General features: G+C 46.0%; 1 protein-coding gene across 1 annotated transcript; it reads left to right on the top strand.

Annotated features, from left to right (window-relative positions):
• The first annotated feature begins 999 nt into the window (after positions 1 to 999).
• hbegfa (heparin-binding EGF-like growth factor a) lies at positions 1,000 to 4,425 on the top strand. The gene is made up of 6 exons (XM_062476599.1): positions 1,000 to 1,170; positions 1,803 to 2,045; positions 2,216 to 2,414; positions 2,532 to 2,687; positions 2,979 to 3,067; positions 3,251 to 4,425. Exons 1-5 carry the CDS (start codon positions 1,128 to 1,130, stop codon positions 3,049 to 3,051), a joined length of 714 nt encoding a protein of 237 aa, XP_062332583.1. The 5' UTR covers positions 1,000 to 1,127; the 3' UTR covers positions 3,052 to 3,067; positions 3,251 to 4,425.
• Positions 4,426 to 14,570: the final 10,145 nt, after the last annotated feature.

Here is a 14,570-nt window from a genome sequence, read left to right as displayed (position 1 = left end):
AACTCAAGTGTATCCAAAAGTGTGTGTGTGTGTTATAACTGTGTGTGTGTTATTAGTTTGTGTGTTCTAAGTGTGTTTGTGTGTGTTCTAAGCGTGTGTGTGTTCTACGTGCGTGTTATACATGTGTTATTATTAGTGTGTGTGTTCTAAGTGTGTGTGTTCTAAGTGTGTGTGTGTGTGTGTTATAGGTGGGTGTGTTCTAAGTGTGTTCTAAGTGTGTTCTAAGTGTGTGTGTCATCACTCATCAGTGTGTGTTGTCTGGTTCACCTTTAGGCGATAGAGAGGCTTGTCTTGCAGGGCCAGCTGGGCCAGTTTGGAGCGTGGGCGCAGCGTCCGGAGCTGGCAGGACCTGTCCCCTCCTGCCCGCTGGCTGTCCCCCTCTACTGGGCCTCCAGCACGGGCGTGTCCCCCAGCCCAGTATCACAGCTTTTCGTGATATAGTCACGTAAAATAATCAAATCAATCGTGCTGATGACACGAAATGTTAACCAATGTATTTCAATCTAGATTTATTTCAATATGTTTTACTGGTGCGTGTTCATATCACGTTGTTTTGTGAAGATCTGTCACATCCAACTGTCTTTTTCAATGGCTCTGGACATACCCATATTTACCACTTGACGGCGCTCGCATGATAGTCCCAAGGCTGTGCGTGCCTTAATTTTCAGGTGAGTTGCTCATAACCCATTTATTATTTTGGAATAATAAAATAAACCTATATTATTTCAGTCACTGTAACATTAAAATAGATGCCAATAATGTAAAATGTTTTGAGAAATCATTGATAGGCCTACATTGATTCAATATATATCATTAAATATCTCAAATTTGTTTGTATTCTGAAGTTTTTGTTCATTGTGTATATTATGCAGTTATATCGATGTATTTGAAGGTCTAATTCTATAAACATGTTGCAAGATATAAGCTTCAGAGTTTGTAGGCGTGGCAGGCTGTCTATATAAATGCTGGGCTCCGTTTACTGGCGTTCTTCGACTCTCCCCCAGGTGGAAGACTGTAGTTTATATCGACGTAGAGAAGGAACTGTCTATGGTTGAAACAGAAAAGGAACTACAACGCTTTCATTTTAATACTTTTAATACAAATCTTTTTAATTGAAGTTTGAAACCATGAGGATTTTAAGAGTGGCGTTTCTGCTCGTTCACGCCTTCGGTGAGTATCCTTCTGGTGGACTGTTTTGTAAATTATATCTACTTGTCTTCATTTTACCGAGTTTTCATTCAGTAGAGAGGGCATGGGGGTAAAGGAGAACGTAGACTATTTATTGAACTTCACATGGCATTCATGACCTTTTGAACGTCTTGTGAAATTCATGAAAGGCAACCTTTCTCTTAAGGTGTTGGGTATTCAAAAACGAACGGGGTCATCATTCTATTTAAAAACATGCTTTATGTAACTGGATATATCCTACGTTGTATTTTTAACTCATATTCTTGCATTGGTCCCATTAGCTAACTGTCTGTCTATGCACAGCCAGACTTGTTGCCCACCGTTGCAGGAATAGATTTATCTAAAGAACACTTTTCAATCAAGAACCGTATTTGCATGAGGCTGAGGCCAGCTACCTGTGGCTAGCTGCACGCCGGTTGCTGCCCCTTACGCAACATGTTTCAACTTGCCCAGCTCTACTAGGTTCTCTAGAACTTGGGATCTTGTTTTTCTCCGTTGCAATTTCGAATATGGGTTTCAGTTCGTATGGATGATAATTTATTTACGTCGTTAATAGAAAAACCTCTGTTGTTTATTAAATGTTTTGTTATAAGCAATTTCTTTCAACTTTTTAGTGCTGTCGAGATTGGTGAACGGCGCTGCGGTTGACCGGTATGACGAGAGCGCGAGGCCTCAACAACATACGTCTGTAATAAACCTGTTGGATGTGAGTAACGACAACCGGATAGAAGAGGACAACGCTGTTGTAAACAGGCCATCAGTGACCCTGGAGTACGATGAAGAAGATGATGAGGAATACTATGAAGATGAGGAGGAAGATTATTTGTCTGGGGATTATGAAAACGGATTACCCCGAGGTAGGCAAACACGGACGATTTAGATCATTATAATTTAAGTGACTTACAAAACCGAGTCATTAGCACTAATATATTATTGCATGTTATGAAAGAGTTATAATACTTGTAGTGGCACATTGTCATGTTGTGTGGAAAAATGTAATTAATCCATATCTCTCTTTCCATTGTAGTTGCATTTTCAAGCAAACCCCAAAACCCATCCACCATTCTGAATGCAGAGAGGCCTGAGGGGAAGATAAGGAGAGGAAAGGGACAGAAGAGGGGGAAAGGCAAGGGAAAGAAGAGGAATCCCTGCCTGAAGAAGTATAAGGATTACTGTATCCATGGCACCTGCCAGTACCTGAGGGATATTCGTGAACCATCTTGCATGTGAGTAACTGACTCAATCTATTGCTGATTGATTAAGGTCAGTCTGAAAGTTTATCAATTTAGTTTTATGTGAATCTATCAGGCACTTAACAACTTTGTTTCTGTCTCTCTCTGCAGATGTCATCACAGTTATTCTGGGCATCGGTGTGAGTTCTTCGCTCTGCCGGTGGGGAAGGTGGAGGGGGGCTACAACAGGACCACAGCTCTGGCGGTGGTGGCAGTGGTGCTGTCTTCCCTCTGTCTCACCATCATAGGCCTGCTGTTGGCACTAAGGTGAGCACAAGAGCCCTCCACACGACACACACCTATGGCCTGAGGGCCTTCACACTCCCACTTACTCTCATGTCTGAAAGGAGGAAAAGAAACTAGTGGCATACCACAAATATTATAGAGGGCCACACCGATTCTAGGATGGAATGTGGCACGTGAACACAAGCAATGTCTTCGTTTTTGTAGTAAGCTTGAATATGTCCTCATGAAGGGTATCGTAAACATTCATGATGTTCAGGTTGACCTCTTCACCCGAAACGTTTTGTTTGAGTTTTGTTGTTTTGTTTCGGATAGGTTTCACAAGCGAGGGGGGTACGACGTCGAGAATGAGGAGAAGGTCAAACTGGGATCGGCTCCTAACCACTGAGGGCCAGGAAAGAAGGGTGAGTTCCACATGCTGAACACACTTGCGCAGTTGCACACTGGACACACATCCACAGAAACACAAACAACATGGCAAACGTCTGGAGTAAGTTCAGTCTCAGTTCAGAGGCTGGTGCTGAAGTACTAGTTCTCTAAAGTGGATGACAGGTGGTTTGCTCACTGTCTCTATTTCTTCATTCTAGGCAAGGATACAGAAATTCTACCTCAAAATAGAAAAGAACAGAGAAGAGCGATGCCTAGAAGAACCCAGAAGGACAGTGACTGTTTGGCCAGAAGGGAACCACGGGCCTAGCACATGAGCCACCTTCCCACAAGTGACGGCCCTATCAGATCAAACATGGGTGGTTCAGGATTCCCACAGAGGATTTGTAACCTGCTAGAAAGGAGCCTGCAAAACTGGAACACTGCTTGGTGCAGAGAAAGTACTGGATACATGATGAGGATATGGACAATGAAATGGAGAGAAACATGGCTGAACTCAGTGCTGCTTCTTGGCTGTGTTTGAACTATAGGAGATCCAGACTCAAAGGATACGGCTTCCATTCTCCCCCACCAACTAGAGAGGACAACCTGTAGTATTTGTATCAGCCAGCATTTTATATTTTTCTGCACTTGTTTGTCATTTTCTAGTGTACTGTAAAACCTTCTATTTATACCCTCTATCTTTTAATTTATTTATTTAATATTTTGCTGTATTTATGTTCAACTGCTTCGTCCACACAAATGCACTGTCCGATTAAAAAAATGACGTATTTTTTATATTTAATGTTAGATCATAATATTTATTGATGAGATGTAGATATATCTGCAGCATATCAGTATGCTTATGGAGAACTGAAAAATAAATTCTAAATACAGTCCTTCTGGTTACGTAGGTTTATTTGATTACTGATTCTGGCAACCCGTATAGAGGTTTCTATACCACTGTGACTGATTGGATTATCTGTTGATGACTGTTTTTAACACCAGCAATGTTTACTATCCCAATGTAACACTGACGGGTCAATGTAAGCCATTATGACGTTGTTGCATTGGACTTGTGTTGAAAACTGTTAACTTGTTGCCCAACTGTAACTAAACCTACACGTGTGGATATTTGAAGTCGGCATGCATTCTTATTGCTCTCATGACACAGATCTTGTCTTACAATGGTTATAGAACAGAAAAGGTAGTTCCCCACTCAGTATGATACTGTGTAGACACACTGAGGTCCATGTTAAGCTGTTAATTAAATGTGAATTCAAGTGTACAGCCTTTTCAAAACGTCCTGGAACCTGCCAGTTTGAAGTGATTTAGAGTCAAAATGTGTATTTGTTTCTCAGTAAGAAATAATTAATAAATAAAAGAAATCTCTGAATTCATGATGTCACTGTTTTGTCTTCACGCATACACATATCCAGACCATTACATGGCTGTCTTAAGATTTTGGAATAAAAAAAGAGCTCACATTTGACTTGGACCAAGTAGACCCATGTATTGTGCACACAGCACGTTATATTACAGTGGCTCCTATTTGGTTCTGTGTTGTTATAATCTTTTCATTCTAATAGCCTAAGCTTCAGCTATGATAAGAAAGGTCACGCTTACTTCAGCCACCTGATCCACTTCCCTGGTCTGGACACACACAAGTGATATTTATAGATAATTATAGAAAACAATATTAGTGTTTCCTCCTTACAGTTTAGCTCCTCAGACTAAAGTTGTACAGATTCTGCTTTCACAGCTCACCAAAACCACTGTGGTGATGGCTAAGGCAATAACAATGCTAGTTAGCTGATTTCTGGCTAGCAGGCTAGCGTATTCACAGCTGTCCCACAGTAGATCTAATGCAATCCTGGAATAGGCTAGCAATGATGACATGACCACATCATCAGTCTTACTGACAGATCAATCAGATGGTGCTAAGTAGCTGGCTACTGGGACTGTCTGCCTGCCTAACTGCTTGTCTGCTTGCTTGCTTGCTTGCTTGCTTGCTTGCTTGCTTGTTTGCCTGCCTGCCTGCCTGCCTGCCTGCCTGCCTGCCTGCCTGCTCGCCTGCCTGCCTGCCCGCCCGCCCGCCTGCCTGCCTGCCTGCCCGCCTACATTAGAGAGCCTCGAGGGAACAGATGTTGAGGAGACACCTGATCTGCAACCACTACACATCATGCCTCTACACCCACACTATCACTACACAGATGGCATGTTCAAAGAGTGCTACTGTAGCATCCAAACTTTCCTCCTCCGCCAAGTCTTACGAATCCAAAAGAAACAATGCAATGATTGGTTACAGATTGGTTACAATGTCAGCTTTACTAGGTCTAAAGCAAGTCAAAGACATCCAGCTGGATTCAAAGGCTGGCTGAGACTCCACCAACCTCTGTTACTCACCTAATGAAGTCACGTCCTGCCCGGATATGTGTGTTTGTATGCATGTGTGCATGTGGGCCCACTGTGTTTTTGTGTGTGTGTGTCTGTGTGTGGCTTTAAACTATCTAACCAGCCCATTACAGTAAATACATGCTGGGTAGGACAGGTTGAAGATGTTTACCTGGAGGTCTGCTTGTTTCAGCTTCTTACAACATCCAAGCTATGGCTGTGATAACCACAATGGCTGCATATCCTGGATACACAGCACTCAGCTCAAACCCAGGGCAACATGCGGTAACTGAAGACAGATGTGCCACTGAAACATTAGGGTGTGGCACATGATGTGGTGCTCCACTCTCCCCGGCGTACCCATTTGCGGTCAGAGTCTAAACGACCACCAATGCTTGTTTTATGGTTTTAGCTGCTCCACTGCCTTCATGTCTAAGAAGAATTTCACAGTTCTGGATGTAACTGTGGACCTGTAGATCGACAGGTCTAAAATTACAAATGGTTGTGACATTGTTTGTCCGGGCCTGTCAGATACAGTAGAATAAACAGTGTTTTGTCTCCATGTATGTGTGTCATGAGCTTGTCATTTACAGTAGTGAAGCCACATAAGCTTGGCCTCTCAATGTCAAGTAGTAGAGCACACCGAAATAGTGCTGTGTAGTCATGGTCACATAGCTGCTATTCCAGGGTCTGACAGACATCCAGAGGACAGAGACAGAGAAGGGAGCACTTCTAGTTCTGGTGGTCCAAGTCTGGAGGTAACACCTTGTGACTGACCCACATCCAAGCTAGCAGAGGACGCTTCCGTAACCTTCTTCATAGGATCTTGAACATTTTGTGTAAGGCTAACTTGGCATCAACAGACTGCATCACAGTTGAGTTATTTTTAGAATTTTCTCAGAAGTTGTCAGAGCCCTGGGATTTGTATGTATTACCTGCCTAGTACCAAAAGTCATTCATTTTCTCTAGGTGAGCTATACACAGTTTGCAGATTTAGGTCGACTGATAAGGGAAAATGTGAGCTTGTGGATCGGGTGAGCCCAAACTCTTTGTTTTCTGTCCAAGACTGTCAGTGGCCCGGTGCTATAGTGAAGGAGTTTTGTGTGAAGGACTGTTTGGTGTGAGTTTGTTGGGAAAGGTGTTTCCTGCCTCAGCTAGCAGCAACAATGGGTAGTTTCCACGGCAATATGGAAGTGCGCACTTATTCAGTTGGAAATCTAATCATCCCCTTACTGGACACGATTAATGGGAAGCCACCTGGAATTAGTGAGTGTGTTTTATGTGTCTGTGTGTGTTTGAGTCCATCTTTTTCCCAGCCCCAGCTGCCTCAGCACTGAGTGACCTGCCAGTCTCCAGGTGCCAGTCAGGCCTGATGGATGGGCTGCTGACATGGCACTTGATGTCAGGACAGCGAGGAGCTGTGAGGGTCACTGTGCTGTACACAACCACCATAAGTGTTTACACAGACAGGACCGGGGGAGGGAGAGAGGGAGAGAGGGAACTAGGGAGGGAAAGATAAAAGAGGAGCGGGAGTGTGCCAAGGTGAGCGACACAGAGTCAAATGGAAGAGTGAGTGATGATACACAAAAGGTCAGAGGGAGAGAGGGAAAGAGAGAGGGATGGGGTTGGCAACCGAGGTGCTGACATGCCTTTGCAGCTGCCAGTGGATAAGAAAGATTAAACAGTTAGAGGAAAGGACTACCTGCATTCTCCCTTTTCCCTCTCTCCCTCTCCTATCTCCCACTCTCTTTTATCCCTATTTCCCCTCCTTTCCTTCCCTCATCCTGGACCCAGCTCTAAAGGCTGTGGACGTTCTCAGTGGATGTACAGTAGTCTAAATGCCTCAAGGCATAAATAGCAGTAGGAGAAAACTCAGTCCAGCCCAGCACGAACCCCCTGCCAGGACCCACTCCTCGGGGCTCTGCTCCCCCACCTCAGAGAGCAGGAGCTGGGGAGGGGGGGGGATGCCAGCAGATTCCCCTGTGCTGACTTCATCCTGCTGCTGGGACAGACACTTGTTATGTATCATGATCACACTATTAAATTTTCACTGGGATCTATTTAGATCCTGCACTGGATGGAGGCAGCATCACATTACAGCCTGGCAGAAGGAGAGGATGAGAGGGGAGGTGAGGAGGCAGGAGGCAGGAGGCAGGAGGAATGAGGAAGGAGGCAGGAGGCAGGAGGCAGGAGGCAGGAGGCAGGAGGCAGGAGGTGGAAGTGATGGATGAAGAGGAGACAGAAGGACAGGAGATGGGGGCTTTTTAAATCTCATTGTCTCAGATTTCCCTCTAGTATATAGGCGTGAATGAACACATGTGCATTCATACATGAGTGCCGAACACACACACACACACACACACACATACTGTAAGTAGACAGGATGACTCTACTGTTGGGCTGACTCATTTGTTTTCTCTTGCTTTTTCCTGCATTGACTCCTACTGCTCTCCCATATCCGCCCAGTGTATGTTTGTGTGTGTGTGTGTGTGTGTGGTTGGTTGGAGGGGATCGACCCAACACGTGCTGGCTGTGCAGATTGACTACACAAGCTAACAAAGAAGCTGGAGGTTGGAGTCTTGAGACCTGTGGTCAGAGGATGGAGCATAATGGCCTCTTGGGGTACTTTTTTACCAACCCTTGCCTGTGGCTGCATTCCAGTGAACAGTCAACAATGTTGCTTATCAAAAACTTTGAAATATTTATCAGGTTTTCCCACATTCCACTGCTACTGCCACAACTCATTATCTCCCCCGCCCCTCCCCCTTTTCCTTCCCCCTCCCACCCTCCCTCCCTCAGGATACGCTGACAGTTGACTTGTGTGTTCTTGAACGCACCCCCACAGCGCCGGACAGAGGCATTTCCATGGACAGACGAGTAAACGGAATGTTGAAAATTAGTCTCTCCATCTGCTTCTCCCTGTCTCTCTTTCTTTCTGTCTCTCCCCTTCCCTGTCTCTCTATCTCTCTTTCTGAATGGGTCTTTCAGCCTCTCTGTGTCTTTCTGTCTTTCTGTCCTTTGTCCCAGACTCCATGGTTTCTTTTTCTCAATAATTCACCCCCCCCCCCACTTTGTATGAGCTTATTTCCTTCCATCTTGCATCTCTCTCCCTCCTCTTACCCTCTCTCTCTCCTTCTTTGCTCTCCCGCTGCTTCCCTCTCCCTGTCCCTCACTCTCTTTCTCTCTTTTCCTCTCTCTCTTGAGGAGGCCTCCACCACAACCCACAGGCCATGAGTTAGGTCTGTGACCTCTGCAAGACTTTCCCCTCCGCTCTATTCTCTGTCTGCCTCCCTCCGTCATTCTCTCCCGACGCGGCAGACAGTGTGGGAGCTCTGTTCAGAGAACAGGAATGCTGGTTGAGGAGAGAGGGAGGGGAAGAGAGAGAGTGGAAAGGAGAGGACAGAAGATGAGAACAGGGCAAAGTAGAGAACAGTGGAAAGGAGAGGTGACGAGGAGAGAGGAGAGGAGAGGCGAGGCGAGGAGAGGCGAGGAGACGCGAGGAGAGGAGAGGCGAGGAGAGGAGAAAAGGGGGATTTTTCCTGGGGATGAGGTCATGGATGATGGCTTTTCTCCGAGTGAGCCAAACACGTCTCGTGGCAGACGCACCCCTGACCTCTCCCTGCCAAAACACACCCGTGTGCACACACACACACCCACAATCACCCACACACTCACACATGCACACACACATGCAGTATCATATTCTGCATTATGTCTACGCTGGCAGCAAGTACTGCACGAGGCAAGTTAGGCCCCTCTGGGCCCATTTTTGGCCTTGGACCCTCCATGTGGTAAGCCCTGTCTCGAAGCTGGCTGAGAGATGGAAGTCATTACTAACACACTCTAGTCAGCCGGCTCAGCATAGACACACACACACAACTGACTCGACAGACTCACTGCCTGAAAAGTGATCTGATATTGTATTACTGTACCAGCTTGGCTGAGAACTCCCAGTCAGTAGTAAATACATGTGAAAACGGCGGCAAAAGCGGTTGAATAGTGATTCGTCAGCCTTGTTGCTTTCTCATGGTGAGTCAGAGAGGCCGGCTCTTTGTGCTTGAGTGTGAAAGTCTCCCTCCCCGAGCCCCTTTCCCCAATGTTAGCTGTCGGGAACCCGACTCAGCAGTGAGCGGCAGACGGGGTGGGAGACAATGAGGGGCCGCTGGGAGCGTGACGCACGCTTGTGGAACCACGGCTGCTGTTGTTGAATGCCATCCGTGGGGTGGATTATCCAGAGTCCTCATCACCCAGTCACCGACCTGCCATCAGATAGGCAGACAGACAGACAGATGGACTGGCAGACAGACAGGCAGACAGATAGACAGCAGTTTGGAATGGAGTCAGCAATTTCAGTTCCAGAGATACATTTGTAAGATCAGGTTTCTGTTCCTTACAGAGGACAAAGAGATATCTGTCTACCAAGTCACTGAGCATCCAGGAGTTCCAGGGACAATCTCAGTCTCCTTTAAGGCCCTCACCCCTCAGGTAAAACATCTTGGTTTTCAAAATAGACCTGTGAAAAAGTCAGGGATTCCCAGGTCACCTTTGAAACCAGACACTGGTGTTTGTGTGTCGTTCTGTGGGTGTGTACATTTGTGTGTGTGTGTAGTTCAAGCGTCACGTGGCTTTTGACCCTCAAACATTCCACACCTCAATTTACTATTTGTGTTACCTCCATCTGGAAACACATGCACAGACTCGCACAAGCGTATGCTACATACTGCACACTCCCATCTCAATCCCCAACCCCTTATTTGAGAGTGCATTGCTCTTTGTGGAAACAGAGAAGTGATTGTTGGATCTGCAGGTGTGTGTGTGAGTGTTTCTAGAGCTGCAGGTGTGTGTGTGTGCGTGTGTGTCTCTAAAGCTGCAGGTGTGTGTGTGCGTGTGTGTCTCTAGAGCTGCAGGTGTGTGTCTCACAGTATAATTACAGGCACACCAGAGAATTGTTATTGTCTTGGAATTCCATCCCTCCCTTTATTGCTCCACTCCCCCTCTCCTCCCATCCAACCCTCTCCCATCTTTATCTCTGTCGTGCAGAGGTCAAGGAGAAACCGAGGAGCCACTAAACTCTGCTCTCCTGGTATTGTAAAACACACTACTGGCATCTCTCCTCTTCTTTTCTCCTCACCTGACTTCTCCTGTCCTTTTTACCCCCCCCCCCCCAGTTCCCCTCTCTCTCTACTCTAACCTCTCTTCATTCCGGTGGTAACTTCCCCTTCTAAAAGCCCCTCACATCAAACAGAGACGCCTGCCAGGCAGGAGATGACATCACCACATCGCTACTCATTGTCTGGGAAGGGAGAAGCTTTGTTTACATCAGATGGACACTGCTGAGCTGCTGGTCTCTGCTCAGTGCTACCAATGGCACTGGCCATTGTCCAGCATGTATATTATTCATGCAGTCTGCATGAGTGTGTCTGTGCATGTGTGTGAGTGTGTGTGTGTTAGAAACTCAAACCGGGTGGAGGGCTTCATTAAAAATCCATATATGGAGATAGGAGAAGACAGGGTAGACAGCAGAACTCGTTTTTACATCTAAGAACATGCAGGAGTGGACATGAAACTGTACAGTAGAGCTGATAGTATACGTGACAGTAGAGCTGATAGTATACTAGACAGTAGAGCTGATAGTATACGTGACAGTAGAGCTGATAGTATACTAGACAGTAGAGCTGATAGTATAATAGACAGAAGAGCTGATAGTAGACTAGACAGTAGAGCTGATAGTATACTTGACAGTAGAGCTGATAGTTTACTTGACAGTAGAGCTGATAGTATACTTGACAGAAGAGCTGATAGTAGACTAGACAGTAGAGCTGATAGTTTACTTGACAGTAGAGCTGATAGTTTACTTGACAGTAGAGCTGATAGTATACTTGACAGTAGAGCTGATAGTTTACTTGACAGTAGAGCTGATAGTTTACTTGACAGTAGAGCTGATAGTATACTTGACAGTAGAGCTGATAGTATACTTGACAGTAGAGCTGATAGTATAATTGACAGTAGAGCTGATAGTTTACTTGACAGTAGAGCTGATAGTATACTTGACAGTAGAGCTGATAGTTTACTTGACAGTAGAGCTGATAGTATAATTGACAGTGGAGCTGATAGTTTACTTGACGGTAGAGCTGATAGTATACTTGACAGTAGAGCTGATAGTTTACTTGACAGTAGAGCTGATAGTTTACTAGACAGTAGAGCTGATAGTAGACTAGACCGACACAAAGCCGAGGCCCCCAGGAATGCCTATTGAAACTGCAAGCTCTACCCTGGACAGAAACCAAACTCATAAAGAGAGTTTATGAGACATTACTGAGGTCTATAGCTCTGGAATGGTGGTTTCGAGTGTTGGGGCGGGTGGGTTTAATGGTAGGCAGATGTGAGAGGTGTTCTGCAGGTCGGACACACACACATACTGTACACACACACACACACACACATGGGAGAGAGAGGTCACAGTAGGAGTCTATGGGAGAATGTACAGATCATTCCTGATCAGGGATGGTCAGGTATCATGAGAATGTAACAAGAGGTAGTCCCTACTGAGTTGCAAAACTCTTTATAGTTCTCTCTCTTCTCCTTTTCTCTGTCAGGGGAGGCCTGAGGATACTGTCCTCCAGTGTTGTTTAGCACAGGGCCCCTCCCTAACACTCACTCAGCCCACTTCTGTGCTTGTTCCGTTATAACAGTTTTCCACTCTCTTATCAGTAGAGCTAATATGTTTGGATGAGGAGCTATTAATACAGCCCATCTGTCGAGACCATTGTCAGGTTCCACCAGATAAGAAGGTTGTAAAGTCATCGTTACTACAGATTTAGTCACTTTGGATACATTGTGTATTCTGCGACCTCACAATGCCGTTTCTCCTCCCTGTGTGTGTGTGTGTGTGTGTGTGTGTGTGTGTGTATCTCCGGCCATGGTGGCTTCATGGAGTAATTAGCAAGGAGGAAGAGCCTGTTTGAGTGCAGACAGCGAAGCTCCCCTGGCCTAGGCATCCGCTCAGTTTTGTATACACACACACACACACACACACACCTCCCCCCCACACACACATATACAGACTTACATATACACACAGAAACATACATACACACTTACACGTATGCACTCACTGATGACACATACTGACGACTCTAGAACTGAAAACCCCAGGCTTGTTTTACTTCTGTGTCTGTCACTATTTTAAGATGTTTTCTTTGTTGTGTCAGTGATGCTGAACATGATGTATAAATACACTGAGGAGGAAGAGAAAAGAAAGGGTGGGAGGATGAATAGACACACACAGACACACACACACACACACACAAATACACACTCACACATACACACACAGAAGTGCACTTATTCATTCACAACCAAAACACGGATGACACGGTCACAGCACAGAACGTCACTCAACTCTACTTCCTATTAAGAAGAATTTAGAACAGATTCATCAGAAACATCAGAGAAAACGGAAGAAAAGCACAAGTTAAAAGCCTGTTTCATCATCACTGGTATTTCCACATGGCCGTCTGTGCTGTGGTCCATGCAGCACTGCCCTCATCAGAGTCTGATAGAGACTGAGAATCTTTGGTGGTGGTTTTGCAGTCATGAAACACATTCCACTGGGAATCCTGTTGTACTACCAGATGTGGCCCCAAGTTCCCTCTCCCTCTGTTACTCACTCACTTTCTCTCGTTTTCTCTGCCTGTCTGTCACAGTGGTGCCAGTAGACACGAGTGTCTCTCCCTGTCTGTGTCTGCCGCCACATCCCTTCTGCCCATTTCCTGTACTGTCTCAGAACACCCCTGAGGACGAGGAGAGAGGGAGGGAGGGGAAAGGGGGACTGAGGGAAAGAGGGAGAGAAGAAAGAGAGAGAGAGAGAGAGAGAGAGAGAGAGGAGGGGGGAGGGGAAAGGGGGACTGAGGGAAAGAGGGAGAGAAGAGAGAGAGAGAGAGAGAGAGAGAGAGAGAGAGAGGAGGGGGGGGGGAAGCTAGCAGGGGGAAAAGCAACAGAACAGTGAAAGAGGGTCCTCATGTGATGTCACAGACCATGTGGCGTGACGGAAGGACGTCATTGAGGAGAATTTAGGAGCGTTTTGAGGTTGGTGAATTGACCCTGGCGGATGTAGACTTTGTAATGTGTTGAAGAGCTGGCAAGGATGTCCAGCAGAAAGGCTTGGAGAGGCCAGATGCATCTCCTGTGGTAAACAGAGAGAAGCTGAAACAACACAGCAGTCTTTGGACTGAGGAAATGTGGGCTTGGTGATTGTTCTGAGGTTGGAAGTGTGTGGGGGGGGGGGGGCAGGTTGTGGAGGGGGGTGGGGGGCAGGGGTTCTCTATTGTTTTTTGTGTGTTGTGTGTGTTTTTACTGTCTGAGTCTTGACCTTCAAATGAAGAAGTGAAAATCATTGGGCCCCTGCAGCACAGACTGGCACACACACACACACACCTAAACACACACACGCACACACACCTAAACACACACACACACACACCTAAACACACACACGCACACACAAATATGGCACGGCATCAGCTTGCCTTACATTTTTCCCATGATCCTCTTGGGTCTGGCATTGCAAATGTTTCCAATTTTATGTTTTGAGTATTTTTACACACACAAACACAGAGCAGTCAGAAACACACTTCCTGTATGTGATGCTTCTGTTGACAGATTCTTGTTTTAACAAAGCTGTGGTTTTCAGCATTGTGCACGGTCCTATAGAACACCCAGCTTTATGGCTTGAAGCTTTGTTTCAGTGTACTCTGACAGGACTCTAAAGGCACCACAGACCATTGTTAGCCCTTGCCAAGCCCCTGCCCTGTATAAAATATAGCAGGGAGTCGGGTGGCTGAGCGGTGAGGGAATCGACCTAGTAATCTGAAGGTTGCCAGTTCGATTCCCGGCCGTGCCAAATGACGTTGTGTCCTTGGGCAAGGCACTTCACCCTACTTGCCTCGGGGGGAATGTCCCTGTACTTACTGTAAGTCGCTCTGGATAAGAGCGTCTGCTAAATGACTAAATGTAAATGTAAATAGCAGTAGTTATGTCAGAACATCAAGGCACCAAGACTAGAGAGTGACATTGTCATGGATTTAGGGTTTGGCTTTGGTTCAAGTTTACAAACCTCCAAATTACTTTTTAAAGGTCAGGAGGGTG

The sequence above is a fragment of the Osmerus eperlanus genome, chromosome 13, assembly GCF_963692335.1.
Source record: "Osmerus eperlanus chromosome 13, fOsmEpe2.1, whole genome shotgun sequence".
Lineage (NCBI taxonomy): Eukaryota > Metazoa > Chordata > Actinopteri > Osmeriformes > Osmeridae > Osmerus > Osmerus eperlanus.
The sequence above is the reverse complement of the archived record's forward strand: the minus strand, read 5'-3'. Positions and strand labels throughout refer to the sequence as shown.